Genomic DNA, 24253 nt, shown 5'->3' on the forward strand with positions numbered 1-24253 from the left:
ACTCTTATTTACAAACTACAAATTTATTTGTTGTTAGTTGGTACTTTTTAAAATATTTTTTAGTTAAAAAATATATTAAAATTATTATTTTTAATTTTTTTATATTAACATGTTAAGATTATATATATATAAAAAAAAAACATCTATCATTCTAAGTAAAAAATAATTTAAAAACATATTCAACCATGAAAACAAATATTCTTAATCTCTCTTTCATTTGTGTATACTCATTTACGTATTTGCATGGATTATTATGTTACAAATCTAGTAGTTTCTAATAAAAACCTATCATTGGTTTTTTTATCTGGAAAAAAATGTAAGTTATGTATGTTTGATTTTGTGGTGAAGAGTGCTTTTTAATTGAAAATAAATTAAGATAATTTATTTTTTTATTTTTAATATTAACATATCAAAATCATTAAAAAATATTAATTTAATATTAAAAAAAAAAACAATTCGTTCCAGAAAAAAAAAAAAACAGATTATAACCTAGAAGTAAACACAGACGCTGAAAGAAAAGAAACGAGGTGTCCGAGGAATGTAGTCTCCTTCCTCTCTCTCTTTCTATCAGGCTGCAATTATTGAAAACCAATGGAATAGATTAGAAAACATCCTTTACTAATTCAATTTCAAAGCAATCTGCAACTGATCTTAACAAGCTTGGCAGTACTGAGGGAAATCTGAGAACACATACGCTACACTACACATTTCTAAAACCTGCATACTAACAAAGTTGATGGACCAAAGGGAATAAAGAATAAGACTACAAGTCAGCGAGCAAAGCACAAAACAAAAGGCAGAGAAGGGTGACAGGTCCACGAAGTAATGATAGCCAATTTGATTATCTTGAGGTTGCTTTTCCGATTCCAGCAGGCACACCTTTAATCCCGATGGTTTCATCCCTCCCATACTCCATACCTTTTCTCCTTTATAAAAAGGTTTGCCCCACTCTTGCTATTCCGATTCCAGTACATGGAGTTGATTGCGTAACTTTGATAATTTCCAACTGAGGAGAAATGGGATTCTTAAGTGTTCATCGGGCACAGCATCAGGAATTTCTTTTAAGCCTCGTCTCAAATATCCCAAAAGAATCTCAGCCAGAAGATGAAACACACGGATTCCACTTTGAAGGTCGTCAGACGTCATGCCGCAGGCATTGCCTTCTCTATATTTGTATGTTTTTTTTATGAAAAAACAAAAAACAAAAGGTCAGGTACATTATGAACAGAATATAATGACGTTCACTTCAGACAACATTTACATTTATGCTGCTACTACATATGGCATAATACTGCTGATGGTTACGAGTCCTTAGTTTCAAGCAGCGGGGAGAAAGCACACTCCTGGCCACTTGGAAGGGTAATGCCAGGTGCTGATAGGCTAACGTCATGCCAAGAGAATCCTAGCGATGGTTCTTTGAATGTACCGTTATATTCTCGTCCAGAATTACTTCCTTTGCCCCAGCACCACCAGTAAAGCAGTTCATGCAGGTGGACAAACCATTTCATCTTTACATTACAGAAAGTTTCCATGGACAATTACAAAAACAATATACTCAATGCATGGAGGACTGCTAATATTTATGATCGGCATGCATGGAAGATCCCACCTCGCATGACGTCAATTGGCATGTGCTTTACCGTATAACGCTCTGGACCTAGATACATCCCTGTCTTTTCCAGAAGAGCAAGCCCTTCATCCCTCCCATATCTCGAAGTACAGATCTGCAGTACTCGAAAAATCCTGATAGAATAACAAAAGGTGAAAAAATAATCAAAACATGAAACATGTATCATAGACAAACCCAGCACCATCCATCCATTCACAACTCCTAGCTTCCTCGTGGGCGCGTGCTAGAAAGAGTGCGCCAAGCATTGATAATTCTCCATTACCACATCGATGGCACTCGTGTGGGATTCCGAGTTTAGCATGGAGAATTTTTGAATTGTCCATAATGAGCCAAAACAAGACAAATGTCTGCAATGGTAAAACAGGATTCAAGCCTGACAAATTGATGGAGATGTATTCGAGTCGAATGTAAGGACTGGAATACTCATGTACCAATTAAAAAATATTGATCCTAGCATGAAATGAGATTGCTTTCATCGATAATACAAAAAAAGATTTGAAAGGATTTTATTTTGAAAATAAAAATTCTGGAAATCTTGTTAGAAACTCACATAGCATCGAACCCCGTACTGCCCTTACTCTAAACAAATGAATGACCACTTCAATTTTTCTTACCCGCAAGCCACTAAGCGTGCGCTCTAGCATAATAGAAGCAACTGGCTGACGGGAAGATGAGAACACCTAGCCTGGATAGTACCTGAAGCTGATCTGCTTACAGGCAAACATTTCATTGCCAGAGAAAAAAAAAAAGAAGCAAGGATTTATAACCAAAATCCATCACTTGGCAGTAGGCAACGCCAAAATCTTATCTGCTCGCAGGCAAACATTTCATTGTCGGAGAAAAAGAAAAGGAAAGCAAGGATTTATAGCTGTTCACCTCGCTTCAGAATAACTATACATGACACTGAAAACAAGCACTGTACATCCAAGTTCTAAAACATGTTACTTTCAGAGAAATAACAGTCAAAATAAAAACTAGAACCCCGGGGATTAATACTTATTGTAAAGCATGCTTGCTTCTAAATAATAATGGTAAGCCAAAAAACTTAAGCAGTCCTGAATAACAACACCCTGTGCGATTTAGAATCCATCATATTATCAGATTGAAGCTACATTGTTTCTTTATATAGTAGCAGAGACTTGAAACTAGTGCTTCTATTAACAAACTGAAATACTACAATCTGTCTCCTTCCCTTTATATGCCAGCAAGAACAAAAGCGTCATAGACTAGCCTGCAGTTACAAAGCTGATGAGAGAACTATGGGTGTCATGCTTTGAACTAAATGGGAATGATTTCGCATGCCCGGGCCCAATTAATATGCATGCTTAGTAACTCATATATTATGTATGGAACTTATGGACCTCCTACGGAACTCCCCTTTTCAGTTGCGGAGAAAAGATTCCCTTTTTGTTTTTAATATTTTAGTCATGATGTCACAATTCTATTTGTAGAAACAAAAAGAAGCATTTATCCTATACAGAAGAATGTCAATACAGTTGTTTAGTTCTTAAAATGATAGAACTTAATAAGGTTCGATTTTATCTCTTAGCTTAAAGGCCAAGCCAGGTTTGTGATAAGATTATTAATCTCCTTGTTTCGACAATTTGGTTCATTTTTCTTGACAAAATGGTTAATGGTTTATGCTCAATATCTACCAAAGGTTCCTCCATTTGGGACTTTTTGATGATTAAATCAATATCATATAAGAGAAAAAAACAATCTTTTTTTAAAAGATAGCCCTAGATACAGATATATATATATATATATATATATATATATATATATATTATATATATATATATATATATATATATTTATTTGTAGTAGAGAAAAATCAAACCTCGTTAGTGGCACTATTAGTGGAAAAATGATCAAAAAGTCATTGATATCTTCTTCATGAGCCAGGCCATTATCATTCATAATTACCAATGGATTTGAAGCCTTGAAGTTTTGGAAAATTTTCGACAAGTACCATCAGGATATTGGTTCAAATCGTAACTTCAGAAGTTATTGAAAACTAATGACTTCATTTCCATTATCATCCTTAATTATTATCATGGTTGGAACTTTGAGGTTTCGAAAAGCCTTCAATGAGTACAAATAAAGAGCTAGTTTAATCTATACAACTTCATGAATTATTGCTAACTAAAGACTCCTACTAAGCTTGCGGACCTTACAGAGTGAATGACCCCTAAGTAGGGAGGTTACCCTCTCTTTCGCTAGTTATATGTTCATAATAATTGAAAGAACTATGTTTAACTAGGAAGAGTCATTTTAACGACTACCTATAAAACTTTCATCGAAGAAAGGCAATCCCCTCTTTTTTTTAGGGCCCCAAAACGTGATAGAAATGTATTATGGTCAATGATTAGAAATGTAAGTTTCTTGTATATAATTTATATTGTTCAAAATAACAAATGTTTTATACTCTTTAGATCTCAAATCTTTCAAAGATGAGATGGATTTACTCTCCCCAATGCGATAATACATTTACTTTAAAAGTAATGAACTTTTTCCTAGGGCTACAACACATTTTACCTTGGAAAGGATTAAAATGTTCTTCCTAGTACGATCACACTTTTCTCCAGAAATAGGATAGACGTTGCATCAACAACGAGGATGGATATGGTCTCTTTAGGGCGTAAGACTCTCAAATCTTCTAAAGATGTGATGGATTTACTCTCCCGAGTGCAATAACACAATTACTTTGGAAGTAATGAACGTCTCTCTAGTGCTAAGGCATACTTTACTTTGGAAGGGATTAACATGTTCTTCTTGGTACGATCACACTTTTCTCTAAGGATGGATAAACGCTACATCAATGACGAGGATGGATATGGTGTCTCTAGGACACAAGCCTCTCAAATATTCTAAAGATAGGATGAATTTACTATCCCTAGTGCGATAACACATTTACTTTAGAAGTAATGAACATCTCCTCAGTGCTATAACATTTTACCTTAAAATGGATTGACATGTTCTCCCTAATACGATCACACTTTTCTCTAAAGATGAGATAAATGTTGCATTAGCAATAAACAAACATCTGCATATGATATCCCTTTTCGGTTCCCAAAAGGCATGTCCATCCTAAACTCTTATAAGGTTAGATGATTCATCGCTCATCGCCATAAATGATTTTCTAAGTATGGGCATTGGACCTAGTGATAATTTTCTAAGTATGAGCGTTAGACCAAGAAACAATTTTCTAAGTATAGGTGTTGGACCCATAAATGATTTTCTATGTATGGGCATTGAACCCATACAGGGACTCTAAACTCGTGGAAAGTAATGTGAAGGTAAAAGAGTTATAATATAAAATAAATGATGTATATGAAAGAAGAATACATATATACAAAGGGGTTTAAAAATTCAGCTTAGGCTCCCCTGCTAGATACTCCTCTCACTAGTTTACAACAGCCTTGATCGGAAATACATCTTTGAAATTAGGGAATGGGACTAAATGGAAGGCCGCAATGAAATCCACATGTATTCCTCTTGAAAGATTGAAGAAGTGCAAGTTTGACATGGCCAGGAAAATCTTGTCTCCCATCATCTCGGTCAAAGTTGCTAAACCCCTAAAAATTCTTAAAACTTCTCAGGAGAGTCCCTTAGGGCCTTCAACTTCGTCTGGGAATGCTGGGTTTTTTCCTTAACAGTATCAATAAGCTCAACTTTTTTGGTAGCAAGCTTAGCTCATGTGGCATCAAGCTCACCTCATAGACTAACGTGGGAGGCCCTAGCTTCAAGAAACTCCTGCCTCAGGGGAACCACCTTGTTGTATAAGGCCTTAAGTGCTTTTTCCCTAGAATCCAACTCAAGAGCAAGGCCTTGAGCTTGGTCTTTTAGCTTGGAAGGGCAAGGCCTTGAGCTTGGTGTTTGAGCGTGATATAGGCCACCTCAATACTTTGTAGCTTGGCCTCCATAATAGTTTTTTTTTTTCTCTTGTAGTTGTTCAAAGGCAATCTGACTTTCCCTGCTCGCAGCCACGACCACCCTTACATAACCCCTTTCGGTCACTAATACCCTTAAGAGTGGGCACACATTATAAAGGTCTATCAAGGATAAATGTTAAAAAATATAATCATCAAACCAAAGCAAAAGGAGAAGTAGGGGTTTATTTTTTCCTTATATTAAAAGTCATTTAGCTAGTTAAAGCCAAGTGATGATGAAAGCTTTCATTAAACATCACTAAGATATCTGATAGGATAGTGAGAACCCTCTTTAATGTTCTTACCACCATGAGGTCCATTTTCCCTTCAAACATAGCCTCTATGAATTGCCTCTCCTCACTCATCAAAGTTGAAAAATCAAATGAATTTCAACCTATAGCCAAGAACATTATAAAGGTTTGCCAAGGATAAATGTTAAAAAATATAATTATCAAACCAAAGCAAAAGAGAAATAGGGGTTTAATTTTTCCTTACATTAAAATTCATTTGGCTAGTTAAAGCCAAATGACGATGAAAGCTTTCATCAGACATTGTTGAGATATCTAATGGGATGATAAAGACCCTCTCCAATGTTCTCACCATCTCGAGGCCTGTTTTCCCTCCAAACATAGCCTTCATGAATTGCCTCTCCTCACTTATCAGAGTTGAAAAATCAAACAAATTACGACCTAGAGCCAAGTTAGAGAAAACACCCTTAAACTCCTTGGTGCTACCTCTAGTAACGCAGGAAGTTGAGGCAAAGAGAACACCATTGCAAGAGCCTCTGTCGATGGGACTAAAACACAATTTTTTACTAGGGTAGAGATTTTTCTCTTCTTAAAACAGATGGTCACATCCGCAATCACGGCAGGAGATGCCAAGCTTACTTATTATTGAGATAAGGGAAGATCACGACCCTCTACTTCTAGAGGGGCTATATCCCCATTATTGTCTTTATAGAGATAAGGCTCTCGAGAAAAAAAAAAAAAAAAAGTTCTTTGATGAGGATGGGGGAGTCTCCCCTCCCCTATACACCCCAGGCTCTACTAGTGGTACGAGACCAAAAAAACCCCTGGGCAAGCTCTTTACAGGAAATCCCATGACACATCTCCTCCTCCTTCAGCTATTAGCCCTGTAAGGATAAATAGAGGTTAGATTTTGAAACAAGGCAAAAACAAAGGAAAATGGCAAGGCGACTTTATATCTTGAAAAATAGCCCGATAATATCCCTTGATCATCTTATCAACTTCATAGCCAATGCGGGTTGAATCCAACACGACACAATATTTATCCTCGAGGCTTGTTGTTTACTTTGTGGGGGTGACCTTCCAATAGTGAGAATAACTCTAAATTAACTGCAATGCCTTCCGATGATTGATCGTCCTAACATATATTATAACCAACTATCTTCCCCTTCACTTCTTAATGGACATTGGCTTCCTAGTCACCATGTTCTTCATAGCACCATTGCTCATGTTAGCAAAGGTTAAGAACCATCACACATTGTTGCTGTCATAACCTATTTCTAGGTTATTCCTTAAATTCATTTTTTTTTCAAAATAAAAATCAAAAAATAAAATAAAGGTTAGCAACATGGAGAAAGTAGGTCGGAGAGGATTCCAAAAAACATATAAAAATCAAGTTGCAATTTTGGGAGAAATTTGAGGCCTAATTGTACCCCACTATGCCCAAAAATAGAGAAACAATGAAAATTCAAAGTTAAATTAAGTGATTATTGGATGAATCTATATAAAAATTAAGTCCAAGAACATAATTAAATTTTTAATAAGCCAATTTGATTTAATTATAAGCCAAATTAAATTTTAATTACGTTTAAGAATTAATTTAGGTCCAATTAAAAATTTTAATTAGGTGTAATGACTTAATTATACTTTAAAAGGGTCAAATTAATTTTATTATGAGCTTAATCGGTGAAAATTAAGTTTGAAAGCCCAATTGAGAAAATTAGAATTTTAAGAGACCAAATTTAATTTTTATCAGTCAATTACTTGAAATCAGGGGCAAAATAACAAGAAAATCAAAGTTTTGAGGTCAATTAGGGGTTAAATTGAAAAACTTCACAACCAATGACCATTTTGCTAAAGATGCTGAATTATAGGGCTTAATTGATTGAAACCAAGGGTGAAATTGAAGAAATTTAAAATTTAATGGTCAATTAGAGGCTAAATTGAAGAAATCCAAGACCTATGACCAAAATAGAAAAGGCATCAAAATTCGGGGTCAAAATTGAAGTTTTCTATGGGCTAAATTGCATTTAATCAAAATTTTATGGTCAATTAGATGTGCAATTAAAATAAATCTAAAGTCAGAGGACTAAATTAAACTTTAGCCAAAACCCTAAATTAAAACCCTTAAAAACCCCAAAACAATGTCGTATTGAATAATTAAAAAAAATAACTAGACAACGCGTCATATGGTTACTATTCATTATCTTATTCAATTTTTGCCTGAAAAGGTTGCTCAAAAAGCTACTTTTCAGGTACATTTAATGTTTCATATGTCCACCAAACTTGACAAAACTTGCTTAAAAACGATTATGCGACATCTGACTACAATCAGGTATGGCCATTCAAGCTGATTGACACCACAACTATTGCGATGCCAACCGAAAATGACCAACTCAGGGATACTTGAACTGTTAGATTTGACAATTCATAGTGCCTACTTTGAACAAATAGTTGAGATCCTTCCTAGCCAAAACAAGGACCAAGATTTGGCGCAATTAAAGACAAAACTTTCCTCTTCCACCCCCTATAAATAAGCATGGATTTCATGGCCTGAGCATGAAAAACATCGAGTCAAAAGTTGGCCAAAAACCAACCTTCCTAATTTTTCCAGTCGATGTCTCTCTCTTTATTTTCTCTCTCTACTGCTTCTTTTTCCATTGCAACCGTTTTCATGTCGTTACAGACGAAGGCTCGGCCTCCCTGTGAACTCATCTCCTCACCGGTGATAAGGGCAACAACCACCAACTCCTCCCTCTTCCCTTTGCGGATTTCTTCCTTTTCTTCTTCTTCCAGCTGTGGTAGCAACCAAACTCTCCACCAACACCAACACCAGCCTCTTGCATCCACCCAAACTAGCAGCTCCTCCCACTTGCATTAGGTGGCCTTTTTTATCTTCTTCCCCCATTCCTTCCCCTGGTTCTCATAGCCATTGCATGTAGGAGATATTATGCATGCAATGGCAGAATAATTAACTTTTAAAGGTGGGCTAGACTCGTGTCAACCTAACTCAGGTGGCTGGGTCGGGTTTAGCCCACCCCCTTAATAAACAAGGGGGGGTCAGATCTGTTGGGCTAATCTTGACCACATGCAATGACAAAATAATTAACTCTTAAAAGTGGGCTAGACTCGTGTCAACCTAGCATAAGTGGACAGACTAAGTCTAGCCCACCTCCTAAAAAAATAAAAAAAAGAGTCAGATTTGTTGGGCCAATCTTGACCGCATGCAACGGCAAAATAATTAACTCCTAAAGATGGGCTGGACTCGTGTCAACCTAGCACAGGTGACTAGGTTGTGTCATGCCCACCCTTTAAAAAAAAGAAAAAAATGGTCAAATTTGTTGAGCCAATCTTGACCCAACCCAGCTAGGCTCGACCCAACTTGTGTGTGTGTGTTTAATATATATATTTTTTAAAAAAATCAAAAATATTTTTTTAAAAAAAAATTATGATTTTCTCGCATGTTTTTCTATCAATATTGCATAATATTAGGTTGTATATTTTTTTTTAAAAAAAAAATACTATACATATTCGATATTATAATACCTGGTTTTCTTCAAAATATTTCTGAAAAAAATCTCAAAACTTTTAAATTAATTTCTCTTAAAGAAAAAAAAAATATTTTGCTTTCATGCATATAGCAAAATCTTAAAAATTTTCTAAGCATATTTTCATAAAAAGACAAAAAAATACATCTTTCTTATGTTATAAAAATCCAAAAAATGTGGATATCATAAATAGTTTATTATTATCTGTTGGGATTTCATCAAAATTTCGAAAACCCTTCACTAATCATTTTTTAGGGATTGTAATGTAGACTTTAGTATCTGAAGGTGTAAAACTGTATGGTATAATACACTTTCAAGTACTAAAGATACAAGGTATAATATAAATGCAATGTTAGAATTTGAATTTTAGAACAGTTAGGACTTCATTCAATAAGGTAAAGACTCTCTCGCAAATGAAGATCTACCTTGAACCTTGGATGAAACTAACAAATAGAAACCCGATCTAGAAAAAAATCATACAATAATATATTTTACCGTAGGTAGGGTGCACTGGGGGATGTGTCTTTCCCTTGCACAACCAGTCATTTATCCAGACTCTTGCAAATCATATGTTCCTAGTAACCATAATACTAGGTAACGACTTCTAAACCTTAATCATAATTTTATGATTAAACTTAAAACTTTTTCCTCCCCAACAACAACACCTTTTTAGGAGGCATGAACAGCTCGTCAACGCCCCCAACATCGCACCAGCAACAATTGCCACCATCAGTGTTGGTGACCAGTTGGTAGCAAATTTTGAAGACATTTATCATGGGCTTGAGCCCAACCATTCTACAGAATTTCTCAAAAGAGGACACGATTATCCATCTTTGAAAGGGGAAGGAGTATCTCATTGCATACATGCAAATGAGAGCGGTAATTTCAAAATAACCCTGAGAGATGCTTAAGGTCAGTTGGTTGATATACTCATCAGGGTGAGGCACTTGTGCCACATACTCGTCAGGTTAGTGACGAGTCATGAATTCCATGTTCACAACACATATGTTGCTAGGGACATCATTTTTAAAAGTCCAAGGCAACCTCCCTTTCTCCTGAAAGTCTTTGAAAAAGGTAAAAGATGAGAGTGGTAATTTCAAAATAACCCTGAGAGGTGCTCAAGGTCAGCTAATCGATACACTTATCAGGGTGAGACACTTGTGCCATATACTCGTCATGTTATTAACGAGTCATGAATTCCATGTCCACAACACATATATTGCTAGGGACATCATTTTTAAGAGACCCAAGACAACCTCCCTCCCTTCTAAAAGTCTTTGAAAGGGGTAAAAGATGGACTCCTACAAGGGGATTTTCTCCCCTCTTCCCCACCAAAAGAGACCACCAATGTAGCACTTTCTATCGCCCTAGGTCCCAAATTAAGGGGGTCGTGTCCCCTATCACTTCTTTCAGGTTTTGGTTAAAACTCCTCCTCAAGGGATGAAGTGCTTTTATTTTTAAAGATATGTTTGATGTTTCTAGGATCCATTTTTACTCTAAGTACAAATAATTTGGGGTCTTATTACAGGAGTAGATTTTCAAAAAACAAAGAATGAAAGTAAAAGAAAAGCCATAAGCAAGATCCCAGCAATCTTGTATGGGACATATAAAAATGAACATTTCTCCCCTTTCATGAAATGAAAGGACCTCAAGAGCTATAAAAGAGACCAAGATAATCTCCATGAGGCATATTCGATTTTTCTCTACTACAAATGACATATATCTATTTCTAGAGTTTTCTTTTAAAAAATATATTTTTTTTCTCTCATATGATACTCACTTAATCATTAAAAAGTCTCAAAACTCTAAGAAGGGGACCTTTTGCAAGTATTGAACATAATCTATCAGTCATTTCACCAAAAAAGGAGAAACTAGATTATTAGATTTAATAAATTAATAATTTTATCCCAGGCCTCGGCTTGGCCTTCAAACTCACGAGATAAAATCAAACCTCATTTGAACTGCATTAATGTGCTATCAGTTCTGTAAGCACCAATTTACCCCAAGCATTGGTTTATGCAAGGCCAAACAATGAAAGAAATGTACTAAAACCAGGATAGCTGCAAAGTTAGTATTGCCAAAAAGAGCAAGGCACATGTAATGCCAGAAGGCCTTAAATCCCAAGTGCTGGACATAGAACATGTAGGCATGCTCTAAATTAAAAGCTCTATATTTCAGATATTAAAATACAAATGTCATCATTCATCTTGACGGAATCACAATAAGGACCAGGATATGTTTATTATATCTTTTTTCTGTTAAGGGAAAGCACGACGTTGGTAAGAATTACCTCACCATTCTCTGGCTGCAGTTCAGCGACAGTTTCCGTGGCCAGATCCTCTTGATTACCAAGCACCCGCTCACTGCACAGAAAACTAACAAATAAACCATACCACTTCCGCCTTTTTTTGCTGATGATAAATAAATAACATCATTGAGAACACTTGGAAGGTCTTAGCTATATGAAATAATACTAGCATGTCCCAAATAACCTTATGCAACTAAATGAAAGTCAATTTAAGATAATTGACAACCAACAAAGTAGAAGTCCAACTTGTTATCTTAGGCGCACAACATGTGAGGTACGTACATCAACATACTCTTAATTGGAGTTCCCTCCAAAAAACGGAAAAAATTATCAGCCTCTTAGATCTAAATAGCCATGGCAGTCCATATCCCACTGATAAGCTTTTGAATCCATATGGACTGCAAAGAAGGCCACTTACTATTGCATAACCATGCATCAACTGCTTTGACCGAAAAAAGGAAGGAAGAAAAATCCATAAAAAATGGAATATGCATATGATTCTGAATCTGATGCAACTTTTATATATTGATTTGTATAGTGCAATGGGGAGACATAACATTCCTTAAGTATGGAGATGTATTGATGGGGGTATACAAGCCACATTGATAATAAAATAGCACAAGTGTCTTGCTGATAACACGAGTATATAAAATGGCATGCATGCATGTGTGCAAAGTAACATATATACGCAGCATGCACACATACAAACATATGTAAATGGCATGTAAAGAAGCAACTGACAGCAATACCTTGTACAATAAATTTGAGTATGAGGACGCGCAGAAACTTTGGAACTTTCACAAAAGCCTCGAGAGGAGCAGGCCCGAGACCCGAGTGGTGCATCATTTGGTCCTTCATCAAAAAGATAGGACGGAAAAAAACCATAATCAACTAATGACTGGATTAATGGTGAAGCCATAGTTTCAGCCCAAGAAATCATTCACTTGCTTCGCTCACTGCAACCCTCTTTTTTAAGGTTCAAAGCAGAATGAATATGGTGTTAAAGGGGAAAAGAGAAGGGAGGAAGATTCAGTTTTTGATGCTACATGAAATGCAAAATTCCGTTAATTGCAATTGGTCGGAGAAGTGTCACAATCACTGCAATAAGAAAGAATACATCTTGAATCCTTACAAAATTTAAGACCAAGGTTTATAATCATTACATGGATGGTGCAGAATAAAGTCCAGTAAAAGAACCAAAGATAGGAAATTCTACTATATCATTCATTTATTCCACATTGGCATTTCCCTTGTGATAATTCACATGACTGCAACATTTGATGATTGGGATTCACCACAGATGCCTGAAATCAAGAGGAGGAATTAGACTGCAATTTTCTTTTTTCTGAGACAAAATAATCAATTCAGGGACAACAAGCAGCATTTCAGTATCATTTTGTTCTGCCTGCTTGAATATTTTGATTGAATAGTAACAATATATTCCCCAGTTATTCAATGGAGATAACATCAGCCCAAAACACATCGCCTGAATGTCTTCATTCCATGGCACAGTGGGATGCATAAGGATTGACCAAACAATGTAAGAATTCTTAAATAAAGTTTATGTAAGATATGCATGGATAGCCATGAGCCAGTGTAGTTCCACTCTAGACAAAGTAACTCAGGTTAGCCATGGGAAATCTAAGATAAGACGATAGTCTTGGAAGGACGGTGGTGGGAATCAGTCAATTAAGGGTAGAGGCAATAGATCGAAGAAATTGATTTTGGAGACTGAACAGTGTCAAAAAATGTGATGGATAAAACAAGAAACTAAGATTACTAGAAGAATTGATGAAACTGACAGCAGAGAAGAAAAAGAACAAGCTCTTCCAACAAGGACTAATCTTCATACCAGAAAGAGGGAAATTGGAAGCTATGGAACTTCTTGATCGTCAAGGATTAAGAAAAGGCCTCCAGTCGTATAACATTATCTTGCAACAAGGACTAAGCAAAAGGATCTCTAACGCTAAAAAGCAATGTATGCATGGGATATCAGAACACTCACTCAATCCATTTCTCTCTAATTTACAATCCTTTTCCATTCTTGTTGCTCTCCGTTGTGACTCAAGACACTGAAATTTTTATTGTTCTACATTCAAACATGGGGGGGCTACAATCTAGTGATTATCCCCCAATATGGTATTAAATCAACTGTACTCGGATTTGGTCTAATCGAATCTTTAAAGAAAAATCTATTTAGATATGCAGGGATTGCTGGAGTTTTGAAACAGTAAAAACTGAAAGAATTCCAAGTTCAAAAGGTTCAATTTCCAGAGATTCAAATTCAAAGATGATGATAGTATTGATGCTACGTACCTCTTGCAAAAGTCAGTGACATACCGCGATCCATTGTAGAAGATGAACCACATCAAGACGATCACCAGAATATCTGCCAAAGTTGAGGGACTCGCAAACTTGAATTCTATCTTCAGAATTCAAAATGAATTAAGACAGAAAGATGAAATAAAACGGATATATCTGATCTAATAAAATAAAAGAGGATACTGAAAAGGCAACGCTCCCACCAATCCAACATGAAAAGACCAAAAGTGACATTATAGAGGTAGATCTTACGTTGAACCCAGTTCATAGCTCTGACCCTAAAAACAACAACAGATTTGTGGGAGCAGGTAATAAGATCTGTTGAGAAAGAAGAGAGGTTGTTAATTTTGAAAGAGCTGAGTTCGGATCTCAGAGAAAGAAATGTCTTGTGATTTTGGAAGCTTAGTCGGCTGCAAGTTCTAACGGTTTGCCTAGCCTATTACTATATGTTATTGTTTGGTACCGGTCAAGCTTATCTTGAAATTCTAGCCGTTATGCTTTGTACGTGTGGACGTCTTGCCTAATTGTTGATGGTTTTCTCAATCCAATTGTTGTTTGATTTTTTAGGAGAAAAACGGATGGATAGAATTGTCATCTCCTGTCTTAATAATGTTATTTTCGGCTTTATCCCAAAAAAATAAAAGCAAAAGTTGTGTCACAATTCAGTTATTAATTTTCCTTTTACTATAAAACGATAATGTATGTGCTATATATTTGTTAATGTAAGAAAACTCATAGAAAATCACTTAAAAAATTGAACACTTTTTTTTTTCTTTTATATTTTTTATATTCTAAAACAATAAACAAATATAACCTTGATTTTTTTATTATTTAAAGTGAAAATCACATTGTTATTTTTAAATATGTAATTTTTATATGAAAATATAAAAAAAAAATTAAATTAAAAAATTAAAATTGTAATCACACGTGTTTAAAACACAATTTTATGACATCTTAGTCCTCCATTGTTCTAGTGGTTAAGAAATTATAAAAAATTATTTTTTTATATTTTTAAATAGTCAGCTGTTTTAATGTTAAAAAAAATTTAAAAATTATTTTAATATTATAAAATTTAATTGTTATTATAATATTAATTAAAAAATAATTATTTTTGGAATCACTGTTGAAACCGAGAAGGAGCGCTAAATATAAAAGAAATTGGGGCTTAGGTCTCAACCAGAAAAGAAAATTGACAGACAAAAGACATGGAGGGTGCCTTCGCCGGTGCCTCGGCTATTACTGACCAGAGGCAAAAGATCGAACAGTACAAGCACATTCTCTCCTCCGTTTTTTCCTCCAACGACATCGTTCAATCCAAGAAATTCATCGATCACAGTAGGTTTTCCTTCAACTGTTTTTTTTTTTTTTTTTTCCTTTTAATCTTTTATGGCCTTAACCCTATTGTTGAAAAACGACATGTAGTGTTGTCGGACGACGTACCGTTGGTAGTGTCGAGGCAGCTATTGCAGACTTTTGCTCATGAGTTAGGGAGGTTGGAGCCGGAGACGGAAAAGGAGATTGCCATGTATACCCTTGCTCAGATTCAGCCTCGAGTTGTTTCTTTCGAAGAGCAGGTCTCTTTTTTACGTTTTTGGAAGTTAATTTTCTTTTAACTAGGCTGAATTTATGAGAATGTGTTTCCTTCATAGGCGTTTTGCTACTTGACAGTCCGATGGGCTGACTGTATGATTTTTCTTGCTAGCAAAAGTCACTTCCTTTATTATTGGTGATACGAAATTTTTTATTTTCTTGTATGAGTAACAGGTGCTAATAATTAGAGAGAAACTTGCTGAACTATTCGAGTCAGAACAGCAATGGTCAAAGGCAGCTCAGATGCTCAGTGGCATTGATCTAGACTCTGGAATGAGGTCTGAGTTATATTTTTAACTATAAGAGTATGCATTTCCACTGATTATTGAGATACCCCTATTTGACATTCTATATATATATGTATGTATGTATATTTATAATTTGTCCTTCAGGATCATTGATGATACATTCAGATTATCTAAGTGTGTCCAAATTGCTCGCTTGTATCTCGAGGTATTGAATTTCTCATGCATGCATTATGATGAACTCATCAATAGTCAACAACTTGGTAGTCACTGGACTTCAGTGGATATTGTTTGATTTTATATGCTTATTAGAAATTAAAGGCAGTTGTCAAGCCAGACTGTTGGCTATTTATATGAAAGTGAACACATTCACCCATCACCTTTGTTGGCTTGACTGCTGTAGTACTTGCCATTATTCTGTGTTCGGGTGCACCTGCTCTTATCAGCATGTGCACTTGATTTTCTTCTAAAATTTTAGAGTCAGAGGAGTGAATTTTATTTTTTGAGATCAATCCACATCTGGATGAAATTGTGCCTCCAAGTTCCAAAATCTGAGTTTATTTTAATGCTAAGTTGAGGGAATTTTCTCGCTTATAGGTCTCATAAAACAGTTTGTGATTGCTACTGTTATTTCCCGCTGTTTATATATGCAGGATGATGATGCAGTTAATGCAGAAGCTTTCATCAATAAAGCTTCATTTTTGGTTAGCAGCAGCCAACATGAAGTGTTGAACTTGCAATACAAGGTTCAGATAATCAATTGGTTCCAAGGATGATTTAATACAAGGCTGAAAAGTTCTTTGTTTTGTTAAGTTTTTTGCTTCTTGTTTCATGTTGTCAGGTGTGTTATGCAAGAATTTTGGATTTAAAGAGGAAGTTTTTGGAAGCAGCACTGCGTTACTATAACATCTCTCAAATTGAGAAGAGACAAATAGGAGATGAGTACGTAAAACTAGGTTTATATTTATCATGATTGTTTGGTATATTTATTCTTTTGTTTACATTCTCTGTGGAATCTTAGATTTTTATCCAATCGTTTTTTTCTAGTTTTTTTTTAGTCATATAGATTGTTATTCAAGCATTGAATCTTTTCCTGCTTCTGCACTACCTGTGATTGTCCTTATAGCAGCACTGAATGCCACATCTGCTATGATTCTCTCCAAATTACCTTAAATAAATTTTGGATTTGGAAACATAATTCAGAAGACTGTTTACTTGTAACTAATGCAGTACCTTGCATTTTATGCTTATGAATTATCCAACTCCATGTGAAAGTATATCGTTTAATATAGCCTTTCATATTTGAATATTTCAGCTTGTTTTATATGGTTATCTTTGTGCTCAGCTTTAAAATATAAAATTTATCATCTGCAACAAAAAATTGCTGCTGCTCTCAACTTTTAATATATAAAATTTATTATCTGCAAAGAGATGGTGCACATCCACTCTCCTGTTCCTATTTAAAAATTGTTGGTGTGTTGATACACTGATATACATAGTTATTTACATTATTCTGTTGTGTTCATCATAGAACTATTGATGAGGAAGCATTGGAGCAAGCTCTATCTGCTGCTGTGACATGTACAATCTTGGCTGCTGCTGGTCCTCAACGATCACGTGTTCTTGCTACTCTGTATAAGGTAAACAATCCTAGCATATGCGCATGAGAAATTGATTCACATTATACTGCTGGGAGATATACTGATATATTGAGGCATGGTCTAGGATGAACGATGCTCAAAGTTAAAAATTTATCCTATATTACAAAAGGTTCTCTCTCTCCCTCTCTCTCTCTCTCTCTCACACACACACACTTTCACCATACTGCACCAATATATCTGTTTTCATTTTTATGTTTTTTCACCCTCAATGCCTCCCAAGTTTTATTAATGGAAACCTTGTATGAATTTACCAGGTGTATTTAGAGAGAATTTTGAGAAAACCTGAAATCGATGCATTTTCTGAGGAACTCAAAGCACATCAGGTTAAAACATCTTTTCCACACTGTTTATTGATGCTACCTTCACTTGATTATGATTTATGATTGGTAACCTTTTGCTTATTCAACAGAAAGCACTTCTGCCAGACAATTTCACTGTACTGGATCGTGCTATGATTGAGCACAATCTTTTGAGTGCAAGCAAACTGTACACAAATATTAGGTTGGAGATGCAATGGTCTTGGATTACCTTTTCCTTTAGGTTCCCTGGCATAACATCTGTACTATTTTTGTTTTCCACTGTATTTTTGCTGTAGCTTTGATGAGTTGGGCACCTTGCTGGGAATCCCTCCGCACAAGGTTGGTTTGTCATGATTTGCCAAGGCTCTCACTTAATTGATGTTCTACTGATCATATTGCATGCCATGTTTTCCTTAAATATTTCCTCCTTTGATGTTATGTTTTGAAATCTGATGGGAATTCGGTCTTCCTATGCATTTTCATGGGTTTTCCATATGCTTGGATCCATCCATTGACTGGTGCGTCTCAGATGATAAGAGCATGCATACTAGAAATTTTGTGCCTATTTAATCTTGTTTTACTCATTTTTTTTATCTGCAATGCTTTATGATGCTTGCTTATTTGGGTCGTGCTTTGAATATCAAGTCTCTGCTAGTGTTGGCTCTGTCCTTTCATTTTCCTCTTCTTTTTTCCTCCTCAGAATATGCTTTAACAGTGCATATCATTTTTGGAGCTTGAACATATTTACTTTGCTTTGCAGGCAGAGAAGATAGCATCAAGAATGATTTACGAGGATAGGATGAGGGGAACGATTGATCAGGTATGAACTATGAAATTCTGATTCTGGCTTTCTAAATTTCACAGTTCTGATATTCAGACTGCGTATCATTTTGAGGACCATGATGGACTTGGGATCATTTTTATCCTATTTTTTATTACACTTTAGTTGAGCTTTTGTTGTGGCTTGCCTCGTTCATTTCATCATTTTTCCCTGCTAGTGACCATCTGTGTTGCAACAAAACTAATAAGTTCTACTGGGACTGTGTTGCTCCCATCACATCAAATTTAAACTGTCCTGGGGTTAATCTTATTTGCTCTTTTAGGCTTAGGCTCGCTCTCCAGCTGTTTCCAAGCAAGTTTAGGAACCTCGTATTCCTTCATTTTGCACTGCTGCATCTAATATATATACCTTTTATGCTAGGTCGAAGCTGTCATACATTTTGAGGATGACACAGAAGAGCTGCAACAATGGGATCAACAGGTGATTCCTTGCCATGATTACAAATTTCATGGAATTTAACCAGTGCTAGGTTGCTTTTCAATATGCTTCATATACTACATATAAGCAGCTCTTAACCCTTGTCTTCTACATTATTTTGCAGATTGTTGGGTTGTGTCAAGCGCTGAATGATGTCCTCGATAGCATGGCAAAGAAGGGCTTGTCTGTTCCTGTCTGATTGGTTTTTTTGATAGCAAGTTAGAAGATGGAGATGGTTGACTTCACGTATATATGCACAAAGGCAGAGAAATTAACTTTCCATGGGTTTCTCATTATTTTTGTGAAGTTAGAATATTTTGTAAGTTTTATTTGCTTGTTTATCTTGTCAAGAAATTTCAGTATTTACTCTTAGCAGCACAACTACAGCAATTGAGTAATTTATTGTTAATTTATTCTTTTCCTATCATGTTTTTCTTGCCAGAGGTACACTGGCTAGTTGGTTACCGTCTTGATTTTTTTTTTTTTTAATTATTAACATGAATGTTAATTTTTTTTATTAGTACACTTGAACTAATCTTACAGATCTTAGTAACGATCATGTATCTGGTAATTTCTAGAAATTATAATCTATAATTCATAATTGTTTTTCAGTCTATTTTTTGAATCTGCAGTGGTTAAAAATATATTTATCTTAAAAAATATTAAATTGATTATTTTTTAGTAATTTTAATGTACAGTATATTTAATGTATTTTCAACTGTATTAAAGCATAAAATACTTTTAAAAAATATTTGCATCACAGTACCAAAAACAAAAAGAAGATACATGAACACAAAATTCCATCAACTGCAATTGATCGGAAAAGTTTCACGATCACTATAGTGAAGAATACATTCTTGAATCCTGGCAAAAATTTAAGACGAGATTTGTAATCATTACAACGATGGTGCATGGTCAAGCCCAAGAAGAGCACTAAAGGTGAAATTTTCATCCCAGACTATATCCAGGAGCATTCCACTATCGCTTTTTCCCTTGTGTGATCACATTACCGGGATTCACCCTAGGTGCCTGAAATCAAGGGGAGGAATCAGGCTGCAATTTTCTATTTCTTAGAAAAAAGAATCAATTTAGGTACAAGAAGCAGCATTTTAATATCATCTTACAGTGCCTGCTTGAATATTTTGAATGGACAGCAACATTATGTTCCCCAATTTTTTTAAGGATATATCGTCGGCCCAAAGAATCCTCTAGAATGTTTTCATTTCATGGCAGAGTGGGACACAGAACGATTACCCAAACGACAGAATAAGATTATTTACAAATCAAAGTTGCAGATCGGAAGTAGATATCTATCTGGAAGTTCATTATTCCCACATGCCAACTCATTCAAATTTTGAAATAAAGAAGCAAGAAAAATATTTTGTTCACTCATGCACCATCACTAGTAGCACTGATCCAGGATTTCTGGAAACATTTGCTGATCCAAATGAATTCTTAAATAAAGTTGATGTAAGATGTGCATGGATTGTCATGAGCAGTGCAGTTCCATTGTAGACAGGTAATTCTTAAATAAAGTTTGATGTAAGATGTGCATGGATTGCCATGAGCAGTGCAGTTCCATTCTAGACAGGTAGCAAGTAATTCAGAGTAGTATGGGGAAACCTAACAAATGTTGGGGATCAAAACAATAAACGAAGATTACAAGAAGAATTGATGAAACTGGCCAAAAAGAAAAGCTCTTAAAGGTCAGGCGTATGAGAAGACAAGCAGAGTGCAGAATGCATAGGGAAAGGAGTTTAGTCTTCATTCCAGAGAGAGGGAAATTGGAAGCAGCGGAACTTCTTGATTGTTAAGGATTAAGAAAAGGCCTCCAATCACATAATATTAGCTTGCAACATTACCTTGCAACAAGCACTAAGCAAAGAGATCTCTAACACTACACTAAAAGCAATGTATGCATGGAAAATCAAAACACTTCAGGCAATCGAAAACGGATGTACTTGAAGAAAAAGCATCCTGTACTGGGAGCGAGGAATTGCTTGACAACCTGATATAATTGAAATTTCTACTACTATGAATAATCCTTGTAAAACACCAACAACACGTGTTGGCTGTTACAGGTTGCTATTTCAATTCTAAAATCCACAACACTGTAATAACACAAAAGCTTAGTTCAATATACAAGGCAATGATCTGTAGGTGTATCAACTTACTTACTCACTAGAGTGGGGGAAGGGGTGTGGAATGCAGTAAGAAGTAAAAAACTCAAAGACAACAGAATAATAGAAAAGGTTTGTCTTTTGAGGATTTGGAGCCGAAGTCATTAAATCCTGACAAAATGGATACTGGACCAGCGAGATTGTTTGTACTCAAGCCCTAACTTCCCAGGTGACAGCTAAATCTCAAGATACTGGCCTAGTACTGCTGTAAACATACATGGGCATAGCTTCTAATATCCCCAGCTTTTAACAGAGTGAAAATAAGGGCTACGATGAAAGAAACTCAATGGGAGGTCCAGATGCAAAGTCTAGAACTTCCAGTTTCACTGGAAGCATAAATCTGGGTAAAGATCTGTATGGTTCTATGAGGGTATTCTAGTACCCTTTTCCTTAGCCAAGTGGAAAGAATAATAATCCAATCTAGCAAAGGAATGTATTAAATCCAGTCTATGAAGTCTTCAAGCATGCCAAATATCCAGAGCTCAAAGGGTGTGTATACTATCTATTGCGACCAGTTTATCCAATCCCTTCTCTACAACACAACTAAACTATGGTGGCTACAAACAAGTGATTGCCCCCAATATGATATTAAATCAACTGGACTCGGATTTGGTTTAATCGAATCTTTAAAGAAAAATCAAGTTAGATATGCAGGGATTGATCGAGTTTTGAAGAAGTTAAATCTGAAAGAATTCCAAGTTCAAAAAGTTCAATTTCTGGCCATCAAATTCAAAGATGGTGAGAGTATTGATGCCACTTACCTCTTGCAAAAGTCAGTGACATATCGCGATCCATTGTAGAAAATGAACCACATCAACACGATCACCAGAATATCTGCCAAAGTTTAGGAACTCGCAAACTCGAATTCTATATTCAAAATTCAAAATGAATTAAAACAGAAAGATGAAATAAAACAGATCTATCTGATCAAATAAAATAAAAGAGGATACTGAAAAGGTAACGCTCCCACCAATCCAACATGAAAAGACCAAAAGTGACATTATAGAGGTAGATCTTCCGTTGAACCCAGTTCATAGCTCTTGAACCTGAAAACTACAGGAGGTTTGTGGGAACCAGTTAGAGTCGAGCTGATTTTGTTAAAGTCATTTCAAATAACCAGTTAGAGTCGAGCTGATTTTGCTAAAGTCACTTCAAAGAAAAGAGGATACTGAAAAGATCTGTTGAGAAAGATGGGAGGTTATTAAGTTGTTAATATTTGAAAGAGCTGACTTTGATACGTCTAAAATAAAATGGATACTGATTCAATTCCATAAAAAATAAAAATAAAAGCAGCCAAAAACAAAATTAAATTAAAGACAAACGTAAGCAAATTCAAGCAAGAAATTAAAATATTCAGAAACTGTAGAATCAGAAAATTAAGCGGGCCATTCTCTTTCCTCAACTAGGAATGGCAATGGATCGGATTGGGGACGGGTTTTTCACCACCTAATTCTGACTCAGAATATTTGCATCCACCAGCCGTCTCCGACTCCAGGTCAACTAGTAGCTGGGCACCCGACCTGATCTGGTTTTCTTTAAATAAATTTCTCAAAGATAAAGTCCAATCTTAAATTAAATTACATCTCCATCTATAGATCATAAGACCATCAAATATAGTTCGAACTTCAAATCCTTGTATAAAATCATTAAAATCCTCCATGAAACTTCCGCATTATATTGAAAATTAAAATCTTCCAAGCATCATAAAAATAAGATTTCTATAAACAAATCGAAAATCAAGAAACTGGTAATTAAACGCAACTTGTGCTACATTAAAGCAAAATCAATTAGTATCAGTAAGACAAGTTACTGATTGCAGATTCTGTTGAGTATAGACACTAAACAGTAATCCAACAAAATCTCAAATTGTGTCGTAAAATACACATTCAGTATTAAAAGACAATTTCACAAAAATCCACTTCCTCGGCCTTGCATATACAGAAAAGAAGATTTGCGAGGATTCTCGGCAAATTGGAAGATAATTACCAAAGAACCTACTTCAAGCGCGCTAAAAAACTCATGTAAAATTTCCGTCATCCCATAACATTGAATATCAAAATGTTATTCCGCTAACTGAGTACCTGTTGGTGCTGGAGACGCTGGATGCTTCTGTTTTTGGTGAAGAGGTTATAGGAATGAGGACAGGGAAGTGAAGAGCGGTGGGTGGCCGGCGAATGCACTCAACCAGAGGGATCTGCTGTGGATTGTGACGAGTGGATTGTGAGCTTGAGGGAGGCAGGGATTGGCTGTTTAGTGTTAGAAATAGAATCTGGTCGTGTTTTTTCCCCACAAAAGAAACCCGGTTGGGAGATGGTTCGGATAAATTCTCTATCCGCCACTACATCCGTCCCGGTCAAATCGGATTTCTTAATTTATATAATTTTGCGAGTTTTATCTGCTTGTTAATCTTGTCAAGAAGTTTCTGCATTTCCTTTTAGCAGCAAAACTTACAGCAATTGAGTAATTTATTGTTAATTTATTATATTCCCATCATGCTTTTCTTGCCAGAGGTACACTGGCGAGCTGGTCACCGGTCTCAACTCATTGATTAACATGTGTTAGTGTTTGGCCTTTTTCTAGCAGCCTTCGTTATTACTGTATAAGATGTCTTGAAAGCGTAATTATGTTTGCAGTTCTTTGCAATGTGTTTAGCTTATCGACTGAAAGATGAATAGAGTTCTTATTCTACTCTTCTTGCTGTTAAAGTCCTTGTTTGCGACCTTTTGTGCTCCATATGGCTTCATAGCACTTTCCGATGTCATTTCAAATGTTTTTCAACTCAACTACTACTGCCATTGGAGACTTTGCTGTTAATGGAGTTTGCATAAAAACCCTGATGTTCCATTCATCTAGGTCCTTTCCACCTCCCCCCTTCCATGTTCTGTTGAATCGATGGAACTGGAGCAGCAGGAAAAGAAGAATACAGGTAGAGATTTCAGTAACGATCTCAAACAGGAACGCAAAAAAGAGAATCCTGGCATTTCTAGGGAGTGCTTGCTTTCGTCCCAACAAATTCAGTCGGTGAATTCTCAACT

General features: G+C 35.7%; 3 protein-coding genes across 11 annotated transcripts; 1 reads left to right on the top strand and 2 right to left on the bottom strand.

Annotated features, from left to right (window-relative positions):
• Window positions 1–599: 599 nt before the first annotated feature.
• On the bottom strand, window positions 600–14504 carry LOC118056194 (uncharacterized). 8 transcript variants are annotated; one of them, XR_012169165.1, is made up of 8 exons: window positions 14238–14504; window positions 13980–14052; window positions 12880–12967; window positions 12413–12515; window positions 11646–11718; window positions 2245–2861; window positions 1262–1977; window positions 600–1165 (listed from the first exon to the last, which is right to left on the bottom strand). XR_012169165.1 is itself a non-coding variant. In XM_073407473.1 (7 exons), exons 3-6 carry the CDS (start codon window positions 12889–12891, stop codon window positions 2825–2827), a joined length of 225 nt encoding a protein of 74 aa, XP_073263574.1. In that variant the 5' UTR covers window positions 12892–12967; window positions 13980–14052; window positions 14238–14504; the 3' UTR covers window positions 600–1977; window positions 2245–2824. The 8 variants fall into 8 exon arrangements, 1 of the variants encoding a protein (XP_073263574.1); XR_012169161.1 differs by having other exon boundaries at window positions 600–1977; window positions 2245–2337; XR_012169162.1 differs by having other exon boundaries at window positions 600–1977; window positions 2245–2337; window positions 11646–11730.
• Window positions 14505–15150: 646 nt separating this feature from the next.
• Window positions 15151–19465, top strand: LOC118056192 (COP9 signalosome complex subunit 4). The gene is made up of 14 exons (XM_035068337.2): window positions 15151–15320; window positions 15408–15559; window positions 15750–15853; window positions 15968–16028; window positions 16474–16566; window positions 16662–16762; window positions 17352–17460; window positions 17546–17590; window positions 17736–17804; window positions 17891–17982; window positions 18077–18119; window positions 18541–18600; window positions 18982–19041; window positions 19163–19465. Exons 1-14 carry the CDS (start codon window positions 15191–15193, stop codon window positions 19235–19237), a joined length of 1194 nt encoding a protein of 397 aa, XP_034924228.1. The 5' UTR covers window positions 15151–15190; the 3' UTR covers window positions 19238–19465.
• Window positions 19466–19821: 356 nt separating this feature from the next.
• LOC140954147 (uncharacterized) lies at window positions 19822–24114 on the bottom strand. Of its 2 annotated transcripts, none has more exons than XM_035068340.2 (4): window positions 23300–24114; window positions 22169–22271; window positions 21980–22052; window positions 19822–20067 (listed from the first exon to the last, which is right to left on the bottom strand). In XM_035068340.2, the coding sequence occupies exons 2-4, from the start codon at window positions 22251–22253 to the stop codon at window positions 20055–20057; spliced, it is 171 nt and encodes a 56-aa protein (XP_034924231.1). In that variant the 5' UTR covers window positions 22254–22271; window positions 23300–24114; the 3' UTR covers window positions 19822–20054. The 2 variants fall into 2 exon arrangements, with proteins under 2 accessions (XP_034924231.1, XP_073263575.1); XM_073407474.1 differs by having other exon boundaries at window positions 22665–24114.
• Window positions 24115–24253: the final 139 nt, after the last annotated feature.

Source organism: Populus alba, chromosome 2, assembly GCF_005239225.2.
Source record: "Populus alba chromosome 2, ASM523922v2, whole genome shotgun sequence".
In the NCBI taxonomy this organism is placed as follows: Eukaryota; Viridiplantae; Streptophyta; class Magnoliopsida; order Malpighiales; family Salicaceae; genus Populus; species Populus alba.